Source organism: Aplysia californica, unplaced genomic scaffold (assembly GCF_000002075.1).
Source record: "Aplysia californica isolate F4 #8 unplaced genomic scaffold, AplCal3.0 scaffold00065, whole genome shotgun sequence".
NCBI classification, from domain to species: domain Eukaryota; kingdom Metazoa; phylum Mollusca; class Gastropoda; order Aplysiida; family Aplysiidae; genus Aplysia; species Aplysia californica.
The window spans coordinates 1020699-1042802 of record NW_004797335.1 but is presented as its reverse complement, the minus strand read 5'-3'; the positions used below and the strand labels follow the sequence as shown (position 1 = coordinate 1042802).

Below are 22104 nucleotides of genomic sequence, written 5' to 3'. Positions count from 1 at the left end.
CTCAATTTTTGGGGATACCAAATCTCTCACAAATTTCCACCTTAGCTCTGACTTTTTGTCAACCTCTGCTAAAATCTGACGCTTGATTTTTATTATCAGACTCGGACAATAAATTTCTCTTCATGCGCACACAACGATATGAATTCGAGACAATTGAGAGGAAAAATTTGATGGTTTTTTTTTTTGGACAAGCTGTTAAACTAATCTGTTTGAGTGTTTAAGAAAACAGTATTGCCGATACAAAAAAAAAATTATAGTGGATCAGTGGGGGGGGAATCGCTTACAGCACTGTACAAGCTACCCATAATTTCTCATTTTGCCTGCTCATGTCATTATTGTCATCTGTGCCCGACTGTACATCATTTACATGGCTGTGATAACATGTGGGCTACTGCAAATTTGAAAAAATGTTTTCTGGATGAAAGATTTTTGAGGTTCTGAACAAAACATTGATTTACAAAGGTCCTATTATATATGTGAGGCAGCGTGGTGGAATCAGGCTCTCGTCTAAATAATCAAAGTGAAGAAACTTGCATTTTCTGCTGGTTTGTGAATTTTTATCAAATTTTTGTTTTTTGGCTCAACACCTTTCATGCCCATTAAAGAAATCATTTCGGTGTGGATTTTTCTGAAAAACGTTGATTAAAGGCACAAAAAAAGTAAATTTTCAGTTACCACAGACTCTTAAGCAAAGGAAATAACTAATCTTTGGCGGCCATTTTGTCACTAATTTTACCTCTGAAAACAGGTGACTCCCACCTCCTTCTTTTGCAAATATCTCGACTTGTATTCAAGATAAATGGATATTTTTTTCATCCAAATAAAGACAAGTGAACAAGCTTTAGGATGATACCAATAACCCTACATGCCCAAAAATTGACGAGAGCCTGATTCCACCACGCTGCCTCACATGTGTGTGCCAAAAGAAAGGTACCAAAAGTCGGGTTTTAACCATTTTGAGTTACAGGTTGTACCTAATAATAGGACATTCAATGCTGAACACAGTGGTTTTTTAATTTTTGAGATATCTCAAGTAGTTTTTGAGATATTGCACATTTTGCGAGGTAGGGTATAAAGATATAATTTGGAGAAAATTATAGAACACATACAAACTTGAAAAAAACCGATGATTCAATTGTTTCTAATGTATTTATTCATGGAAAATAATTCATTTCTAATTCGGCTTTCAGTTGACATCAATATCATAATTAGAATTCAATGTTAAAACATAGCGGGGAAGAGAAAATGAGCTTCAAGAATAAATTTTAACACCGTTTAAAAGCAGATTTCATTATCTTTTTAAAACATACCCTACCGTCAAAATAATTCAAAATAAAGTATTTAGAAGTCAAATCAATGAAAACTCTCTAAACACATTGTTAAAAAATGGTGGAACTATAATTTTTTATGGAAACACATTTTGGTCAAAAAAGTGATTAATTTGTTATTACCAGCCTGTAGCTCAAAATGGTCTGTGGCGACTTTTGGTACCTTTCTTTAGGCACACACACATATGCATAATAAGAGCATATGGTAGTGGGCAGATTAAAACGGCAGTAGGTTGCAAAAGAAATTGATAAATAATCACAAATTCTCCTCTTGCTACAAACTTTTACAACGCTCCAAACCTTTCTCTCGACGTATAATTCACAAATATTTCCCATACACATTCAGCAAGTGTATTTAGAACATACTACCATGGGCATACTTAATGAAGACACCAGTACAAACTTTAAAAAGTAAAGCTTGTGCTATTTTTTAGTGAAAAGAGAAAAAGAGAAAAATTTCACATATTATGCAGCAAAATGTGGGCGATGAATCTCGACCAAAAACAGTTTCTGTATGTACCTTGTCTGAGAAAACCATACTCAGTACACTGCAATCTATATCTGTCCAACATTTAGTATATGTACATGGTGCAATGCTACATGTAACTGTGTCTCAAACCCCAAAACATTAATACATTTCACAGGAGTTTTCACACTACTCCAGTCCAATTAGGGAAGGACGTTCCAATTGGGAGGTCCCGCCTCTCAAATAATCTAGTAGTGTTGATAGGGATGTTAAACCCCATACATACTTGCACTTACACACCACATTACTCATTAACTAAAAGGCACACATAAATTAGGTATGAGATCCAATAAAATTGAGGTAGAACATCTCTTATATGGTTCCATTGATTTGTGCAGCTATTAACTATTATTAGTACATGGAGCACAATGTGTACTTCCGGTAGCAAAGTGATGAAATAGCAATAGATAAGAATAGGTAAATATTTATTGTCCAGAAGCTGGCAAATTAGTTTCCTGTTAAATATTTATTGTCCAGATGCTGGCAAATTGGTCTCCTGTTTCACACTCACACACACACATCAGTACACACACTCTCTCACACACATCCTCTCTTCCACAAACATTTTTACACATACATTATAATATACATGCCAAGGTTGCCAAGGAAACAAATATTCACTTTCCACACATTTTCACAACGTTCCCCAATCTCTCTCTCACACACACACAACATTTATCAGATTCAGAAAATAAATTACACATGTGCAATGGAGATCACAGGGGTTGCCCACAGCACCGATAAATATCAATAAGATTATTTCTTTCTTATTTCATGCATATATGCTAAGCTAATGATGGTTTTCAATGGCGAATGGCTCTCTTGGAAAGATTTCGTTCAACAAATCATTTCTTACTTTTAGCTTACACAGAAATGTAAAAATGACCAGGTAATATATAAATCAGCCCATGTAAAGGAAGCTGTAAAAAAAAAGTTAAAAATAAAAGAGATCATGGATTTTTAAAGAACACACTAGAGATTTAACTCACTAGATACAATTCGAAAAATTTAGCAAAGCAAAACCAACTCCTGTAACAGGACATCTTAACTTTTCATTATGGACTCAACTTGCCGAGTGACTTCGTTGTCTTCATTCTATAATCTAAAAAAAGAGGGAAACTGTCATTTTCGGATGTGACAAATTCATGCAGATGTTGAATCAGTAAGAGGTCCTGAAGTACTTGTTGATTGCTGGCACAGACAATGAGATTTTTGCTTCACACAGGTACTGTAATCCGTCATCCAGCTAGTGGGGAGAGAAAAGTCTGCTGTATTATAACACAAGAAATAATGAGCATGATCAAACGATTCAAATGGAAACTGTGTTATACTTAAAAATTGAGGAGTGATAAGGCTTTTACTTGCACATGTTAGAAGAACAATTTGGAATTTTCTAAGACCTTTTATGGAGAAGAAAATTGGTGTCTTAGACTGTCAGGCGCATTTCATAGTGTCATTATAATGTAACAAAATACACACGGGAGGAAATGATAAGTGGCCGTTTGTACAGGTGATTTTTTAAAATACAGGTGGCTGTTGGTGCATGTTCAACTGTAATTAAAATTGGTGGTAGTTGTTGTCAATATTTTATGAAGGAGTACCACGGCTAAAAGACAAAGTGGGACAATCAAACAAGCAACACTGGACTGGCATCTGTGGTGCAACAGTCAGGCTCTTTGCCATATGTATGTAAAAGATGTGGATTCAATTTCCCTTGTGGGAACGTATTTTATCGAGTATCTTTATCTTTCTCCTGGGATTATGTATCCCCTGCATATCTCTGGCAGGGACAAAGCAGCTCACCTCTTAAAAGGTTTATACTGTGTTGATGGGGCATAATGCTTTGACCAGAGCTGCCAACCCTACCGGCCACAAAAGTGTAAGATTTTAGCTAAAAAAGTGTAAGATTGTAAAAAAAAGAGTACAGTATAATAAATATCACTATTTCGTCTCAATACGCAATTAAAACTCGCAAAAATTAAAAGAACAGACCACCACGCAAAATGAACTTGGCGGAAGTTGGCCTAAACAAAACGAAATTAGGTGAAAATCAATCAAGGGAAGTCACTGTGATGGTGTTTGTGTTATCGTCCAATAGTACATTTGCTGTCATAGGGGCCTATTAATAATAGATTGGACCGCTGGCGGTCACGAATTGGAACAGCAAACGGAGCAAGATTTTGTTTAGACGATCCATCGGATCAAGCAAAAAGTTGTACAATTCGGCAAAGTGGTGTAAAATCTTACGATCGTTGAAAAAGCTTACAAATAAGCTTTTTTGGTGTAAGGTTGGCAGCTCTGCTTTGACCCATATACAACCAAAAATCCAGAGCGAGCAAATGACATCAGAGCCCAACCATCATATGATCACACGACATCCATATTCTGATAGACTATATGAGTAGAAATATCTTCTTGGATGTGGAATAACAAGGAGAAACCAGCACTCATGGTTGCTTTTACTCTGGTTGAAGTTAAACTTTTTACTTGACAGAAAATAAGTTTTCCAGAGCCCAAACGTACGGACACTGACAGAACATTATACTGTTAGGAAACATTCTTGTGCAGAGATGAAAAAAATTCAACCTGTACTCGGATTCAAATCTTTCACATGTTGGTCAAGTTCGAGCTTTTAACCGGCTGAGTTACAGAAGCTGACAAGCTTACATAGGAGAGTCCACAGATACTGTAAATATTTTACTCTCTCATCAACACACCAGAAATCAGTTATGAAACAGGCGGCTTGGACCCTCAGCGCCAAACCAGATTGAATGGGACACAGCATCCCAGCGGAAAGAAAAAAATACCTGAGAATACAGACTGTCCAACATAGGATCCTAACTCCAATGTTTTACGGGCAACAGTAAAAAGCCCAACCATTACAATGATTACATCATAGACAAAAAAGTTTAAAGAGAAAGGAGGCTGTTTCTGCATACCATATGACATAAGCTGCAAGTTAAGAGTAAAAATACCAAGGTTAGCTCTCTTTGTGCTTAGGTTTATCAGCATAATATCGTTATAAGGCGTAGAAAAGGGCAGTGATAAGCAAGTACACAGTGCGGAAAGAGTTAAGCTCAGAAAAATTTCTGTAAGAAGGTGACCAGCCATAATGTAGAAATCTCTGGAACTGTAATTACAATCGTAACATACATGTTACTGTGAAACAGATCTCTCTGTTGGGATCACCCAGTGGGTGGTTGGCGGGTGCTCTGGTGTGGTTTGCTTTTTCTTTTCTATCAAACATCTATCGTCCTTATCTATCTCCCCTTCTTCTTTTTTATTTTTGTTACCCTCTTGTAACACCTCTAATCTTCTGGCGCTCATATGACCTTAAGCAGTTGTGAGTGCTGTAAAACCTTTACTAAAGCTGAGATCACCCAGGGTCAACCCCCAGAAAGCACTTACAAAAAACGACGGTTTGACGAGTTTTCACAGCTTTCCACCCACTCAGTTTGATCCTATCAAGAACGCACGCTAAAAGGATAATTTACCTCTAGTGCAGTGGCGGAGCGGTTAGTGCGCTCGTCTCTGAAGCGGAAAGTCCGGGTTAGAGCCTCAGTTCGGACACGGATTTTTTCCTGCCCACCCAGCAGTAATGGGTACCTGACTTCGAGTTGGGGAAGTAAAGGAGGCGTGGAAAGGAACTGGCCACCCTACCACAATACATGTATGCCGAAGGCCCAGGAAGTTGTCTCACTAACAAGGCAATATCCAATGTCGGGATTGGATGCAGGAACAACTTTTTACCTCTAGTCTAGAGTAAATTTGCTGTAATTAATGGGGTGTTGAAGACTGTACGGTCTTTAAATATTACGAAATTAATAGGGGAGGGGGTGGCTCTCACCTGCCCAATTTCAAAATGAACTTTCCCCGTAGGATCCTCATAATTGATGCTTTGGTATGCATTGGGATCAAAGTCAAACTGATCTGAAGATGAAAACAACAGGAAGAGTTTGTTAACATAAATATTCATTGATTTATACGCAAACATACGATTTATACGATTTTTAATCAAACAAATTTTCTGTGACTCAGGATCCACAAAGAAATTTGAGTGATTGTGTCAAGCCAAATACCATCTATATTTACTTACACACCTGAATTGGAAATTATATATAAATTACTGAAAAAAACATCCATACCATAGAGTGTGAAAAAGACAGCATCGTCTTGTCTGATGTCACAATAAGATGATAGCTGAGATTATGAAACAAACTTGAAGGCACGCGACAAAACACAAAAATGAATGAAAAATAACAATGATAAAATCAAGGGTAGAGATCTGTATATTCATGATCCTTACATTTAGATTTTAAGATTATAATGATTATATTGATTTCAAAGGTCTTGGCTCATATACCAGTCAATCATAATATGACACGACAAGTATGCAAATAAAGTAACAAACCAAAGGAGTCATTGAAATGCATTCATCTGTAGCAAAACTATGTCGATTCCTTCAATCTTGGAAGTGCCAAAGGAGTCCCAGTCATACTGACCCACAAGGGAGACATCTTTGTCAACATTGCATTAGCAGTAACATTACTGTAGGAAATCTTAGCCCCTCCAGTAGCTTTGTGTTGGTAATCTTATATTGTTGCAACAATCCCAGAGCCAGAAACTTTTTAAGGAACCTTTTGTAAAAGTTTTTTACTCCAGAAGTGAATATGTTTTCTGGGAGTCATGTGTTCCAGAGGATGCATACAGCAGGTACAGTGGAAACCTGATATAACAGGGATGGTGGGACCAGAGAAAAAGTCCTGTCATATAAGATCCCTGTTAAATCAGAAATGCAAGGGAAGTTAGCAGTTGTGGACTAATCCAGCTGTATTTATTCAAGGGTAGTTTCCCTGGCCACAAGTACCCACAAACAGTGTTTAGCTAGGCTTAGGGTTAGATCGAAGTTTGCAGCACACCGCAGCCCTCTCTTGCTTGCAGTGGCATGGCTTGCTGGGCTTGCTCCATCACTGCGTTTCTCTCTCTCTCTCTCTATCTCTCTCTCTCTCTCTCTTTCTCTCTCTCTCTCTTTCTCTCTCTCTCTCTCTCTCTCTCTCCTTGCTTTTTGCACATTGTCCCTGCTATAACCGATTGGGCTCCGATGAGGCCCTGTTATTGCTGATATTACTTTCAATAGAGACAAAGGGTAGAAAAAAAAGGGGATTTAAAAAGTCCCTGTTATTACCGGATCCCTATTATTACCACGCCTGTTATATATGGTTTCCACTGTATATTATAGACGTATGTCATGTCCGGTATAAATATGTCAACATTTTTGTTAACAAGTCAGTAATAAAAGAAAAAACAAAAGTAGAAGGGAGGAAAATGAGAGGTAATTGCCAAAACAAAAAACTTGGAACACACAAGTAATAATACTGAAGAACATAATGAGTACATTTTCCTGACTTACTTGTCTCGGAGGAATTCTGTATCTCAACAAGAGAGCTGACTGTCCAGAACGGTTCCCCGCTCTCCTCCAGGAGTGTCATGTCCAGAATGCACACATTCTGATAAAAATTAAAGGGAATAATGATAATCAAATGAACAGAAAGGAAACACTCAGTCCTTGGTTTTGTAAATTTTAAAAAATCGCTATGATCCGACTTGCCAGGAAAATTAGTGCTGCCGACAGCAAACAAAATAAGCTTGTCAAACACAGGGTAGCTTTAGCAGAGGCCACAAATCGCCAGAACTGTGACAGAAATGGTCATGTGAACAACTCTGCACATATTTCATCTTTACAACAGCGTTTTATTCTGCTGGCACGTCATCTCAAAAGACAATAAGCTCAGTAGTTGGTGTAAAGTTACGCAATAGTGCGGATAGCACTGGTTTAAATCCCCAACAAGCATGCTTGTAGGCCTACTCTGCTTGTTTTGGGAATTTTCAAGGTTCTCTACGCACTGGCTTGGTTCTATTGGAGATGATGTTTAACCCTATCCGTACGCGTGGGGTCATTTTGTACTCCAGGGGTTGTATTCTGCACATTTTAGAATACTTCTAGAGCAAAGATCTCTTTGAAACTTCCAGTATTTCTCAAAAAAATCATTTTAACAGACTGCTATGCAAAGCCCACGGATCTGATTAATGAGTAAATTTCCTCTTTGGAAAGTGGTGGCACAGAGTTCCACACGTTGTATGGATACGATAGTAAAACACGACGTACGGAGAGGGTTAATTAAGAGACCTGACCTTTTAAAGAACCTTACTGTGTTGTAAGGAGCCATACCCTCAAACAATAACAAATGTATTAAAAACTTTTTGCACTCATTTATTACTTTGTGGCAGTTGTCAAGAAAACATCCTAGCAGATACATTTTCAGTCTTTTATAAAACTTGGTGAAAGATTTCTTGACAGGGCTCAAGACTTTGCAAACACTAACTTGCATAATTCCCTTAGAGAGTGCTGTCACTAACTTGCATAATTCCCATAAAGAGTGCTGTCACTAACTTGCATAATTCCCTTAAAGAGTGCTGTCTTCCACGGGAAATTGATGTCCTTCAAGCAAGCACAGTGAGTGAGCTTGTCATCTTTCTTCACCGGTACAAAAGTGGCAAATCCATTTGCTGTGAACAGAAAACAAATGTTATGGATAAAAGACTAAGGATGAAGGAAGTTCATAATGACTGGGAGGTCAGTAGCTTGATATCTGAAATATCTGAAAAAAGTTTTAAAAACAAAAACGAAAGAATGTCAGGCTTGACAGACAAAATTCAAATTATACCAAAGATGTTAACATTCTTAATTTCCTTGTGTCCATGTAATGAAGATGATGGTGATAATGACAATAATGATTATGAATGAATAACTTAACTCAAAAGGCGAGATAATTATCACGTACCAACAGATTCTCTTCTGGTGTATAGGTCAGTAAACTTGCATTCTAAAATCTTTTGTCTCATGTTGCGTAAAAGTAAAATGCAGGTGTATCCGTGAAGACCTGGAATGTAGAAAATGAAGAAGAATTAGAATCCCATGGGAGTTCATGAGAAAGAGGCAGAGAGTGTACTGGAAATATTTGACCAAAAAATGCTTTAATCCTGGTTTTCTGTTTTCTAAAGTCAAATACAATACTTTCTGGAACTAAAACAAACTTTCCCAATGCCACCTCCTTGGTAAAGCAAATGTGAAAGGACTATCGCATGTTTATTATTTGGTGGAAAAGTGCTAGACGAGTTCCTGTGGTATCGCATTCATTTGAGGTTTGAAGAGTAGAATCTATCTGCAAAGATTTAGTACATAACCTCAAATCAATGCCTCCATAAGATACTTTTCATATTTCATTTTGAAGCATTAATCATTTTAACACATAATTCCCTTCCATCTTATGATTAACTTATCTCTCAACGCTTTTTCAAAAGGATAAAACGCGTCCTGACATTTTTTTCACAACAGTCTGCAACAAAGGGTTCCATTTTAGTGTGATCAGTAGTGCATGCTTCTAAAACATGAAGCCGTGTACGTTGTATCACAGCTGTAACTGTTACTGATCTGTGACAAGTATTTTGTAAACCAAGAAGTACCATTACTGCTGGACATTGACCAGTAGTCAAGAACTTGCTGTGACCGACTTAAAAAATGTAGTTATTCATACTTTGGCACAGGATTACATAGCTCAATAAAGATCCCTTCATATGTGGATTGTAAAGCATCTTTCTTGTTTCATTCTAACTTCTCCAAAGAAATGTATAAATGTATACATGATTCAAGCAGTCTGTTTATGTTAATGTCAACATGTGCAGCAAATACAGAATTAGATTTTTTGTTTGCCAATGCCTTTCCCCTTTGAAAAGCTGAAAAATTTCGACTTCCAGCTTCAACCTCATTACTTCTATCATCAGCTCCACTACACACACTTGACCTTCTTTGTGAAGTAGAGTCACTAACGGAATCTGATTTTTAATTCTCATTATCGTTTGAATGCAATATCCTTTCAACTTGTTTTTCCTCCTCTCACATAGCAATCAGCATCTTTCTAGCCTAATCAGCTAAGAAATGTCTCTGCTTTCCTGATGTGGCGTATATGTTCATTGTTTATCAGAGTAAAAAAGTCATGACGTTCACAGAAAACGAAATCAAAGAGCTAGCAAACATTGCTAAAACATTGTGTATTTGTAAATCTCTGGTAAAAGAAAATGTTCTAGGAAATGAAACATTTTTCATTTTGACCTAAAACTGTTGATATAAAACCTTAACTTATCCCCACAGCAAGTACTCATTGTGACAATCAATTTCAAATTCTTTTCCTCTACACATTTGTTTTAAAGCCATTAAAACTAAAGACTAGAATCAGTGGTGGGTTGTTCAAGGCAGGTGTTGTGTACACAAGTACCGAGATTTCCTCGGGGCGCGGGTTCCCGTGCAGAGTGGCACGGATATCTCGTGCAAGGAGGGGTACTTGCGTAGAGGAATTCAGGAAAGTGTATATAATCAGCCAGTCACGGTTTTCTGCGGGACAATCGAGGAACAATCGGACGAGAGAGGGAAAGGGGACAGAGCCTTGGTCGACTCACTGCAGGAAACGTACAATGTACTATATTTATTGAAATTAAATACTCAACAACCACGGTAAGAGTTTTCGTTTATCATTTATTATGTCGTTTTAACTTGTGGTGTAGTGCTGTGTTCTGCATCAGCAGGGTCAAAAACCTGCCTCCTAAATGGTTTAATGTGCTGATGGGGCTGTAAAATCACAAACATTAGGGGAAAAAAATTAACAAACTAAGAGCTGATAACAAAAATTAAGCCCAGTTCTGTGTTTAACATACCATACTGAGAGTCAATGTCATCTTCAAAGGCCACTCTCTCAGGGGGTGCCCAGCTTCTAAAAAAAGAATAGGAGACAAAATTGTATTGTAACAAATGAATCTACTAAAAGTGTAGGTGGATAGTCTCAACTGCTGAGTCACTGAAAAGCAATAAAAGTCAGGCAAAATTTTATTCCATATATATGTGAGACAGTGTGGCTAAATCAGGCGCTCGTCAAAACAGTGAAATCAAAGAAACCAGCATTTTTTTGAGCATTGGGCAATTTTGTTCGACTTTTTTTTTTCCTTCAACACCATTTATGTCTTTTTAAAAACATATTTCTGTGAGGATGTTACCGTAAAATGTTTATTAAAGGAATAAAAAATGTAAATTTCCAGTTTACAAGGACACTCAAGCTTTGGAAGTCACCAAACTTTGGCAGCCATTTTCTTGCTAATTTTATCTTTCATATTAGCCGACGCCCACCTGCTTCAATTGCAAAAATCTCCACTTCTCTTTAAAATGGGTATTCTTTTTGCCACATGCAAGACAAATGAACAAGCTGATCATACCAATAATCCAAATGCCCAAAAATTCACGAGCGCCTGATTCCACCACGTCGAGACACATATTTCTCTTTACATAATTTAAAAAATATAGTGTATATGGCATTGATTTCTTAGTTTCACCAGTAAAATTTTTTCATCTACTAGTCTGTCTGCATGGCCTTAATTCTTTCACCTTGTATCATTATTCTGAAAAAAAAAAGTTCTGTGTCAGCCCTATGAAATGGCAGGAAAGTGATTTAATAATGATAATAATAATAATAATAATAACAATAATAACAATAATAATAACAATAATAATAATAAAAATAATAGCATTTTTTTAGCGCATATCCATGCAGACCACTTTCAGAATATCAATTTGCAAAAGAAAATTCAAGGAGCATGTTTCACGAGCGGTGAATTTGGAAAAGAGAGCCTTCCCATGTGGTTTACCCGAAAAAAGGTGGTGCTGAGCTGTAAGAAAGAAATCCTGAAAGAAAAGATAGTGTGTCCCCCAGCAAAGCAACTTTTTGAAACATCAGGATTAACCATGAACGTTTACGTGGGCAAAGACTTTAAGTGAATCAATCATTACCAATTTTTACATATTTTGACCATTATATTCAAAACGTAAAGCACTCACCTATCTGCACTGCCACATAAACAGCGTGACACAAAATTCTGATAGTGAAAAGTGGTAGCAATGAAAGCAATATCCCCGCCAGCCTGGAAAAGCAAAACAAATACATTCGTTTTTTATTTCTAGTCTCAACTTACAATAAGTTATATAAGCTCATTTCATAGTCACAAATGCTTGTCCTATACTTGACCAGAGGATTTGCTTTCTAAAAAAATCTGGAGGCTATATTTAGTATAATATGTACAGATGGGACTCGTTATTACACTTTTTAGCTTTAGAGTTATGGCACAACAATCAAGTAAAACTTGTCCATATTGGTCAACAAAGATCACAGGAAAAAAGTGATTATTGTAGACACAAGGGGGTGATCGACAGGATCTGAGTTATTGTCACTTACTAGACTTGACAAAGTCAACATGTGGTTTAAAATCTGAAATCTTAATTTTATCTTTCTGTTTTATTTCCATCAAAATTTTTATCTATCATAAGAACTTCTTTGCACTGATTGAACGTACTCCCTCTGTCTGAGGACAGACTGGCTGAAAAAAAGTTTTGTAGCAAGTGGCTGCAAAGAGCAACGTTTTTTAGGCTGACTTTTTGCACAAATGACCAACTCTGCTGGCATTGGACAAGGACTGCTGTTGACAGGTTTAAAATCTAAGAAAAATGCAAAGTTGTCACAGAACAGTAATAATAATAAATAATAATAATAAATAGCATTTATACTGCGCATTTCCATTTCCTAAAAGATGCTCAATGCGCATTACAATGAAAAAGACATCACATCTTAAAAATTAATCGACACAAATGTGTACGTAAAACAAAGTATTATACATATAATATAAATGCATATGTGTAAAATTTTATACCAGAAAAACAGTCTCGCAGTGAGGTTGAAAATGTGTTACCTAAAAATATACAATGCAATATAAATTCTCGAACAGTCAAAATACAATTGAAACTTGAGTAACTAGAAACATTCATTAAAACATTAATTCTATACAGATAGAAAAACATTTCCGTTCTATCTCTGTCTCTCTCTGTCTGTCTCTCTCTCTCCCTCTCTCCCCTCTCCCTCTATCTCTCTCTCTCTTTCTCCCTCCCTCTCTCGCTATCTCTCTCTTTTCTCTCTCTTTTCTCTCTCTATCTCTCTCTTTTTCTCTCTCTCATTCTCACTCGCTATTTCTCCAGTCTCACAGTCTGGCATACACATGCATATATATCACAGTGCATCATTATGACAGGTATGCTTTTGTGAATAAAAAATGCTTCAGCTGATTTTTGAAAATGGAAATTGTTGGGGCAGATCTTATTTTATATGGGATTTCGTTCCATACCTGGGGACCAAAGAACAAAAAGGAACGCTTGCCGTATGTTTTGTAGTTTTGTTTTGGAGTTTTAAGAATTAGATTGTCAGAGGCTGATCTAAGGGCTCTAGGTGGATTATATAATTCCAGGAATGTTTTAAGATAAAAGGTGCACTATCATTTATACATTTAAAACAGAGAACGGCAGTTTTGTATTTAATCCTTTCTTTTATTGGCAGCCAGTGTAGTTCTTTCAGAATTGGTGTTATGTGGGCTGATTTCTTTTGTTTCATTATCAATTTTGTTGCTTGATTTACTTGTTGCAGTAGTTGTTAGTTTGGTGACTGTTATGAAGAGTTGACCGTTAAGACAGGTTCAACTGTATTTCCAAGTAGCTACATAATTCACATCAGACAAAAGGGTAAGTTGTACAATATAAATCATTTTCCCAACAAATTTGAAGCCTTCTAAAATTTACTTGAGTACTTTTAAGCATGCTGACAAGAGTACTGAGTTTTAGTTGAATAAAAGTAGAATGTTCTTCTTTATAAACTCTATTATAAGTTCCCGACCTACCAGATATTTTCCAAGAATGAAACCAGAAGAGAGTTGATAGAGCTCAATATGGTTGTCACTTGTCAGGGGTTTCAAACCAGACATTTTATTTCTCAGGCTTCCCTTCAGCTCCAAGAGTAGAGACCTCTGAATGATGCTGTAGAGAAGGTGAATTCTAAATTTAAAACAGGGTTCACAAATTATTGCAAGCTCTTTCTGAACTTAAATTTTCTGCTTCATGACAACACAATTTCTTATTATTTGAAATTAAGCGACAACAACATCAGAAAAGCTATAATTTGAAAAAAATGAAGATAGTGACAAAAATCTTTTCCAGGCACTCATGGTAAAGAATGTTTTATTTAGTTTTTAAAAAATACATGAAGTAAATCAGCAGCAGGACAAAGGGACGCACCCATGTAAGTATAGGCAATATATGAACCCACTGTTCACTATCAGGTGATGCAACCCCTTAAACTCACTGCCTACCCATGTTGCTTATGCTATGGTCAAAGTTCTGTTTCAACTGCCTACATTTGCTCCAGCGGTTATGGTTACCGAATTCAGAAATTTGTCTTTAACACTTTCCAAATTTCCAAGAAATAAAAATATTAAGCAGTAATAACTACACAAACATTCAGCTGTCTTTCACACCCATCTTTTGCTGGCTTTGAAGGCCCGTAGAACATGAGAGGGGAGCAGGCATGAATCTTTAGCCCATGGATGTCTTTGAAGTCTGGGAAGACAAGGTCGTACCATCGGATTGTGCAAGACATAGACATCCAGAAGATATCACTCTGATTCATAGGATGTTCTACCCCCTGAGCATCTGTAAAGCTCAAATCAAACCTGACACCAACTTTTCTGAGGACAGAAAATAAAAGTGTTTACTTGATTAAGTCTATTATCCAAGAACATTAGAAAAAAAAAAGATCCCTGTAGACTTCAACACTTGCTTGAAATTCAAGAGATGCAGATTTGTTTAGTCTCAGGAAAAAATAACAAAGAAAAAACAGTCAGAGCTGAGAGTCTTTTCTGAGAGTTTTCACAATGATCCACCCTGATCTTTATGAGATGCATTCTGAAACACAAACACAATGCCTTCTTTTCTACCTTATTCTGCTCAGACAATTGAACAATATTGAAACGTGAAAAGACACTCATTGATACAAAAATCAATATAATTCAGTTGAAATTGTCCAACACAGCCACCCATTGTTGAGGAGGAAAATGGTCTTCTAGACAGGCGGACATCTTGGACAGTGTCATTATAACATCTAAAAAATGCAAGGATGAAAATTGGAAGTAGAATTGTTTGTACAGGTGATATCTTTGACAGGTGGCCATTAGACCAGGTTCAACTGCATTTTTATGGCTGTATTCAAAGTAAGATTTGGTGATTTGCATTACTTGAAGTTGCAAATGATGATCTAGACGTCATAACCAAGGAAATTCTTTTCTATATAAAAATAGGAGCATTTTGGCTTATCTACTGGGTTTTTTTAAAACAAAGGCAAAGAAGTACAGAATCAGGGATTCTGTTTCTTTTGGTTTCCTTCAGATTAACCTTGTTCAGTATAAGTGGACTCCTTTGGATATCAATCCCCCCCCCCCCCACTCCTGCCCGGCCCTCCCAATCAAATTCTGATATGAAGACCAGCTGCTGCATTAGTCAACTGTTCCCAATAATAACTTAATAATATAGCCCATACTATTGCCAAAATAGCACTATGTTCTCAATCATGTATGACCTTGCATCAAGCCTACATTAATAATTTATAGTTTAAAGTTCAGTTAATAACAGAGAGGCTGTTATTATTTTGTATAGTTTCTCACCCCAGGGAAAGTTCAGGTCTCTGTTTCAGGCCTGTGTAACTGTCTGGCTTTTTCCATTTCTTCAGGTAGATCTGATCTCGTTTTACCTTACACCTGGAAAATCATTAGCAAACTGAGGAATTTAAACATACATATCAGCATGTCAAAATTTGTCACTTCTTGTCTTTACCAAAACTACATTTTGATAAGTTGAACATCAGGTTCAACAAAGGAGATTTTCCTACTTTTTGCACTATGTATTTTGAAGTACCTTAACTTTTTGTCTCCGGCAAACGACTCCCAGCGGCTCGTGGGCGGAACCACTGAGCCGGTGAGCTGGCTCAGGTGCATTCCTTTATGACTTTGACATCAAATTGCTTTTCACCAGTTGCCAAAAGCAGGTCTCTTTTGTCTGGATTTCATTCTTTAGATGAAGAACTACAAAAAAGGTTCATTTGTTATGATTTAATGACCAATTTAGTGACGATTTTGTCATTTTTAGATTTAGTACCAAAAAACAGGCCCCAGAATAGTGGGTTTACCCCTCTCGGAGATAAAGAGTTAAAGCATTTCAGTAACTCAAAGAACAAAAAAAGTCAAAATGGATATAACAAGGTGTAAAACATGTATTATCCGGCTACTGGAGAGCACTCAGAGTTTATCTTTAAGCTATATCCTTTTTTTTTCTTCAGCATTTAAACTATGTCCCTGTCTTTCTCAAACTTCTTTATTTCTCAGCTTTTCAACTTTTTAAAAGTTCTATCATTCAAACCAATACAGCCAGTTGAATTTTTCATCACAACTTTGTTAGGTATGCAATAATAGCCTTTTTCTAATATAGTAAAGGAAAAAAGAAAAAACTTAAAGAAGTTGTGATGCTGCTTCAGACATGATTCACGAAAAATTTATTTTGTTATTCTATTATAACTATCACTGGCACACAAAACAAAACAAAAATCTAGAGAATTTATACATTATTTTATTAATGTTTCTATTCTTATCTGCATACAAATATCAAATGTTGCCTGTATTAGAGAATACTGACAAAACAATCTACTTATTTCACAAATTATAACCAAAACTGGAATAACTTTTCAGAGAAGAAATAGAATGAAATCTTTAACTTGATTCAAGACACTTTAAGCCAAGATCACCAGCGTAGTACAAAAGAAAGGTTTAACACTTTGCTGTCACATCTCGCCGATCGGCGACGTTTACCTCCCAGTTTCTTTGGATTCTCCCCAAAATACCTTTGCCTTTGATGGTAAGGGTTTTTACTATATGAGCCTTGTGATGGCAAAGTGTTAAAAAGAATTTGCTATTTTAACAGGAAGAAATTTTCATACAATTGAATATTTGCCAGCATATTACGTACCTCTTTAAGCACAAATATTTCCAACAACCAGAGTCAAGTTGATGTACCGGCATACTGGCTTCCTTCTCTTTTTCGACAGGACCAGCAAACTTGGCATAATATTGCTTCCATAGCAAACTTTGGACAAGAAAATATTTCATGATAGAATTCCTTTAAAAAAAGTATAAAGAACTTTGATCTGTAGGCCTACAAATTAAAATATTTTTATAAAGTACACATAAGAGAGGGTGCAGTGGCGGAGCAGTTAGTGCGCTCGTCTCTGAAGCGGAAAATCCGGGTTCGAGCCTCAGTTCGGACACGGAATTTTTTCGCCCCCCTCCTGCCCACCCAGCAGTAATGGGTACCTGACTTCGAGTTGGGGAAGTAAAGGCGGTGTGGAAAGGAACTGGCCACCCTACCACAATATACTGAAGGCCCAGGAAGTTGTCTCACTAACAAGGCAATCCCCAATGTCCGGACCGGAAGCGGGAACAACTTTACTTTTTACACATAAACAGACTGAACACCCCTCCCTCTCCCCCCTCCAGCCTAAAAATAGATCTTTTAAATCTAAAAAATTGGACTTTAAAAATAATGTTATAGAGTAAATGGAATTGCCATGACTCTATTGTGAATTCGTTCTCCATTTACTTTATCTAAATGTTTTTCTGTTATCTATCAAAAAAGATGTTTCTTTAAATCTTATGACGAATATATCAAGTTTATCATGACCACCTAAATTCTTTTCAATCCACTATTTCTATCTTTCTTGTTTTTTTCCCCAACACCAAATGACAATCATTTGATTGATGAAGTCTCTTCAATTCATGCAAAACTAAAAGTAAGTATACTTGACAATCAAATCATTATATTTGATGGTACTTGTAAACTTTGACATACTTGTCACAGGCAACAAAATTCCACCTCCTGCAGACTTGAGAGGCCACAATGAGATCTCCTATCTTCAGCTTCCAAAATATCATCGATAGAATTTCATTTGGCAAACTGAGGAGAAGGTGGGTAAGATTGAATACATTAATTTAGCGAGCTAATTTACAGTTTCAAAAGTATTTTACATGAAGAAAACAGTCGCATTTGATAAATAAACTCCAAATTCATTAGCTCTTTGATGCTGAACGAGTTTCTATCACCCACGTCAAATGTGTTATATTGATATAAAGTTTACATGATGATGACGATGAAGATGATGATGATGAGGATGATGATGATGATGATGATGATTTTTTGTGTGTGTTTCCTTAATGGGCCTGGCGGACTCCGCAAAGAAATCTTCCAGCGAGAGTGAGGCTCTTTTTTTGCTCCATTGTCAATATGCTTAGCGGCACCTCCACTGATCCAAATAACTCCATTCGAATTGCCATTGTTCCTGGACATTCAAAAATATGTTTGACATCCTCCTTTTCATGGCCGCATCTTCGGCAACATGGGCTGAGCTCTTCATTTACAAAGTTCTTATACCATCTTAAGCTCCAATGATGGTCCGACCGCAGTCTCGCTAGCTCAACCTGGTCCCAGCGACATGTGATAGATTTTTGTTCCCGCTTATAGGAGTACCCAGAATACACATCTTCCAGGTGCTGGTACTTAGTTCTACATGGTGGGTCTCTGATTTCTCTCTTGATGATGATGATGATGACGATGATGATGATGATGATGATGATGATGATGATGATGATGATGATGATGATGATAATGATTCCGAAGGGTTAAAATTGTGGAAGTAATCGGTAGGTCAATTTATTGAATAATACTTCTCATAAGCTACACTGGTATTTTTATAAAGGTCCAAGCAGAAGGTTGAACATTAAAAGTGCATCCATGTACCATGAACTTTCACTCATCCTATTTGCAGTACTGTTGTGTTCGTTTATTTTGCGCTTGCCAAGTGACAGGCTACACACAGTCTGAGGGAAGTTCAAAGACTATTGGCCCACTGATGGGGACTTCAACTCCCTCTTTGGTAGGAATTATCTTTTATTTTTTTTATTATGTCTTTTGTCAACCTCTGTTGCAGTCTGACTATATCCTCATCTATTGACCTCTCCCTCAAAACCACACAATGGGGGGATTGCCTTCAAATGATATTATTATAACTATATAACTTCTATCTTTACTGAGCATTTTCAAACAGTGTCCAACATAGGACTACATTCTCAGGATTCTAGTATAAGAGTGTCAACAAAATTAGCTCAAGAAACAAGTTTGACAAAACAAACTCATCACTAGAAATTGAGAAGGAACCAACACTTTCTTCAAGGCTACAAACAAATTGTAACGTAAAGCAGATACAAACCTCTCAATAGTTGCTTTCCGAGGTCGCCCATTTCCTGGAAGTTTTGGGATGCTTGGTAGCCTTAAATGGCCTGAAATGTTTTGAGATTTATTATTCGGGAGACTTGGCTTAGTCCGTTGGGAATTTCTCAAACCCTTGGAACTTGAACTCTGTCTTTGGGCTCGTCTATCACTGTCCCTAGATGTAAAAGTAACAAGAATAAAGTCTTGACAATGTGTTGCAACGTGAACAAAATGAAAAAAAGAGCAAATGTGTAGGTAGACATTACACTACTTTTGAATATATTTGTGCATTTGGAAACATACACTCGAAGTTCAAATTTATATATATATGGCATCAGAAAAGTGGGAACATTAAATTTCTTCAATATTTGTAGATGGTGCATTATGACAGCACATAAAGTGAGACAAAAAGTTACACATAGGCCTATTAAAGGAAATGAAAGACTAAAAAAATTCCCCACCAAAACAAAAGCAAAAAAACACCCCCAGAAACAAATAGGAGTCTTGCCTACATATAAAGGCATGCACACAAAGAGGTATATCATCACTGCACTGCCATCAACAAGATGTATATATACATCAAGATACAAAATGAGATAATGATACTCATAAAAGATAATGACATTCTGGTCAGAGAGTCTGAATTAAAAAAAAAAAGATTAATAATATTTTTTTTTTTAAAATAGTAGGCCTATTACAAGAAGGGGGGCAGAAAATTAGGCAGCTTTTCGAATTTGGTATTGATTATCGAGGTAGCGGTGGTCGAATCAAAATCCCGACCTCGACTATATTTAGCTGATTGGGTGTTCACTGGAAACAGTTCAAGTTGTAGAAATTTCTACTAGGTCGGGAGTCGGAGGGGATGTACATTGTTTAGCCGGGGAAAAAAAATAGAATTGTATAAATAGATGTATATGCCCAATGCAATTTAGTCGGGTGCAAAAAACATTTTCTCATTCAAGGAAAAACTGGCAGATGAACAACAGAAAACAGCTCACTATTAAGGTCATCATCCCATGAGCACAGACTACCTACCAGACGATACCGGGTTAATGTGAAAGACTATGACAGAAACTCATCACAGCTTACTTTGAGTCAGCAGCTAACTCAAGCAGCTAGTTCCTCAACACAATGGCCCAAAAATGCTTCCTGTGAGAATGCAATATCGTTTTTGTCTCCACTTTTATCAAGTATTTTAATCAGTGATTTTAAAAAAATGTACTTTCATAAAGACAGTGTATCCTGTTCTAAATCCATCTTCCATCTAACATATTACATATCAAGATTGTTTTATCCATTTGTAAATGCCTGAATGAATAAAATTTATACATGTTCAATAAAACTAAATAATAGTCTTGATAATTGGCTAATGGAAGAGGTCTACTAGATTCAAACTTAAATTTATACTCAGAGAATTTCAAATCGGAACCATGTCAAATACCTGCACTTATTAAAAAATACTCGATATTGAAAATCCCGGTACAATATTTTCCACGGGTTAAAAAAGGAAAACTCCTTAAATTTAAACTCTTTGACAATAGGATTAAAAATCTGCGCAATTTTCCGCTGCCCTTATAATACTTTTATAGTCTTCTTATAGTATATTATACAGCCTTTGGAAGGAGTTCACCGCAGAGGGCCACTCACCAAAAACACACAAAAGAGGGGATTAAGAAGTTATACAAACTTTAGGGGGGGGGGGGGGGGGAAGGGAGAGCTCACCCAACATTTGTCGGCATTTTATTGTTTTTGCACCCCCCCCCACCCTTCCAAAAGGCAAGTCAATTACGATATTCTCAATAGTCGACAGAAGAAGGTAAAGGCGGATTCCCCTCGACTCGAATTTTTTCTCGACTGAAGCTGTCAAATGTGCTTTGCTCTAAAAAGTTAGCTCGCCTAGTCATCAAATTTACCAAAATGGAAAAGTCATCAATTGGATTCTCTAAGTCTATAGATTTCTAAGTGCACTGCCACTCTTGATAGTTTGCTCAGTTGACCTTGTACTCTGCGGAACTCCTCCCTAGCCTTTGGCTAAAACAGCACCTGGACATGGATGGCTGGTGCCTCTATAAATAAATTATTGATGGTCAAGGTAGTATTTATACTTATTATATTTGTGAAAGTTCTTCACTTTGGACGCCTAAAACTTCCCAACCACTGAACTTTCGAATTTGAAAAAAATTAACGGTGGTTCAGAATCATTTAAGGGTGCACAGTTATAATATGGAGTCTGAAGTCACAGTAGTTTAATTTTCAGTTTTTCATTAGATCTAGATCTAGTTTTGTTTAGATCTAGATTCTAATCTTGGGAAAGTTCATCTTCCGAGACGCCATTGTAAACAAGTAAGAGTTCTGTTCACAAACAGTGCATACTGGTTCCACAATGACTTAACAATCGATTCTTTGGAGTGTGTTCATCAAACGGGGTACCCAGCTCGTATATAATATAAAATTATAAAGCCTATCTATTCTTACATCACTACATCTAGAATCTAGATTAGATCTCTGGCCACTCTTATAGCCCTAAGTAGGCTAGCCTAGGCTAGATCGTGACGTAGCTGTCTAAGTCTAAGACAACAGTAGTGGGTTAGTGAGGTAGGCCTAGACCAGGGAGTCTGAAGGACACAAGCAAGCGTTACGTTTCACATTTATAGCCTGCCTTTTAACACTACTTTCAAGGTGAACAGGTTTCGCTTGAGAATGAAGATACTCTGTAAGTTTTGTTCGGTGTTGTTGCTGGGCATTTGTTGAAGCCGCCATGATGTAAACAATAACACAGTAATTCGCAATGCTCTCCCTTTGCCTAGAGACATGACAGCCTGTGTAAAAGATAAATAAACAATGAAAATTGCCTTCATGTTTTTTTTAAAATATGTTTCGTTTGTCTTTTCCGTGTTTTATCGACAGCCAGCATAATATTATATATATTTTAAAAAATGAAAATAATGCATCAACCTTCTCGAGTA

At 36.8% G+C, this 22104-nt stretch overlaps 1 protein-coding gene across 1 annotated transcript; it reads right to left on the bottom strand.

The window, feature by feature from the left end:
* Positions 1 to 1629: 1629 nt before the first annotated feature.
* LOC101855085 (F-box only protein 15) lies at positions 1630 to 22012 on the bottom strand. The gene is made up of 14 exons (XM_005093506.3): positions 21798 to 22012; positions 19137 to 19313; positions 17723 to 17827; positions 16844 to 16960; positions 15490 to 15582; positions 14308 to 14517; positions 13675 to 13810; positions 11795 to 11877; positions 10624 to 10679; positions 8697 to 8795; positions 8306 to 8421; positions 7265 to 7361; positions 5702 to 5784; positions 1630 to 3100 (listed from the first exon to the last, which is right to left on the bottom strand). Exons 1-14 carry the CDS (start codon positions 21896 to 21898, stop codon positions 3014 to 3016), a joined length of 1560 nt encoding a protein of 519 aa, XP_005093563.2. The 5' UTR covers positions 21899 to 22012; the 3' UTR covers positions 1630 to 3013.
* Positions 22013 to 22104: the final 92 nt, after the last annotated feature.

Excerpts from the sequence above, each read along its gene's own strand:
- LOC101855085 (XM_005093506.3), bottom strand. The coding sequence starts at position 21,898 with ATGGCGGCTTCAACAAATGCCCAGCAACAACACCGAACAAAACTTACA. Across the intron at positions 10,680-11,794 it reads TTATGTGGCAGTGCAGATAG|AAGCTGGGCACCCCCTGAGA; the intron begins GTGAGTGCTTTA and ends TTCTTTTTTTAG. Across the intron at positions 8,422-8,696 it reads CACCAGAAGAGAATCTGTTG|CAAATGGATTTGCCACTTTT; the intron begins GTACGTGATAAT and ends TTCTGTTCACAG.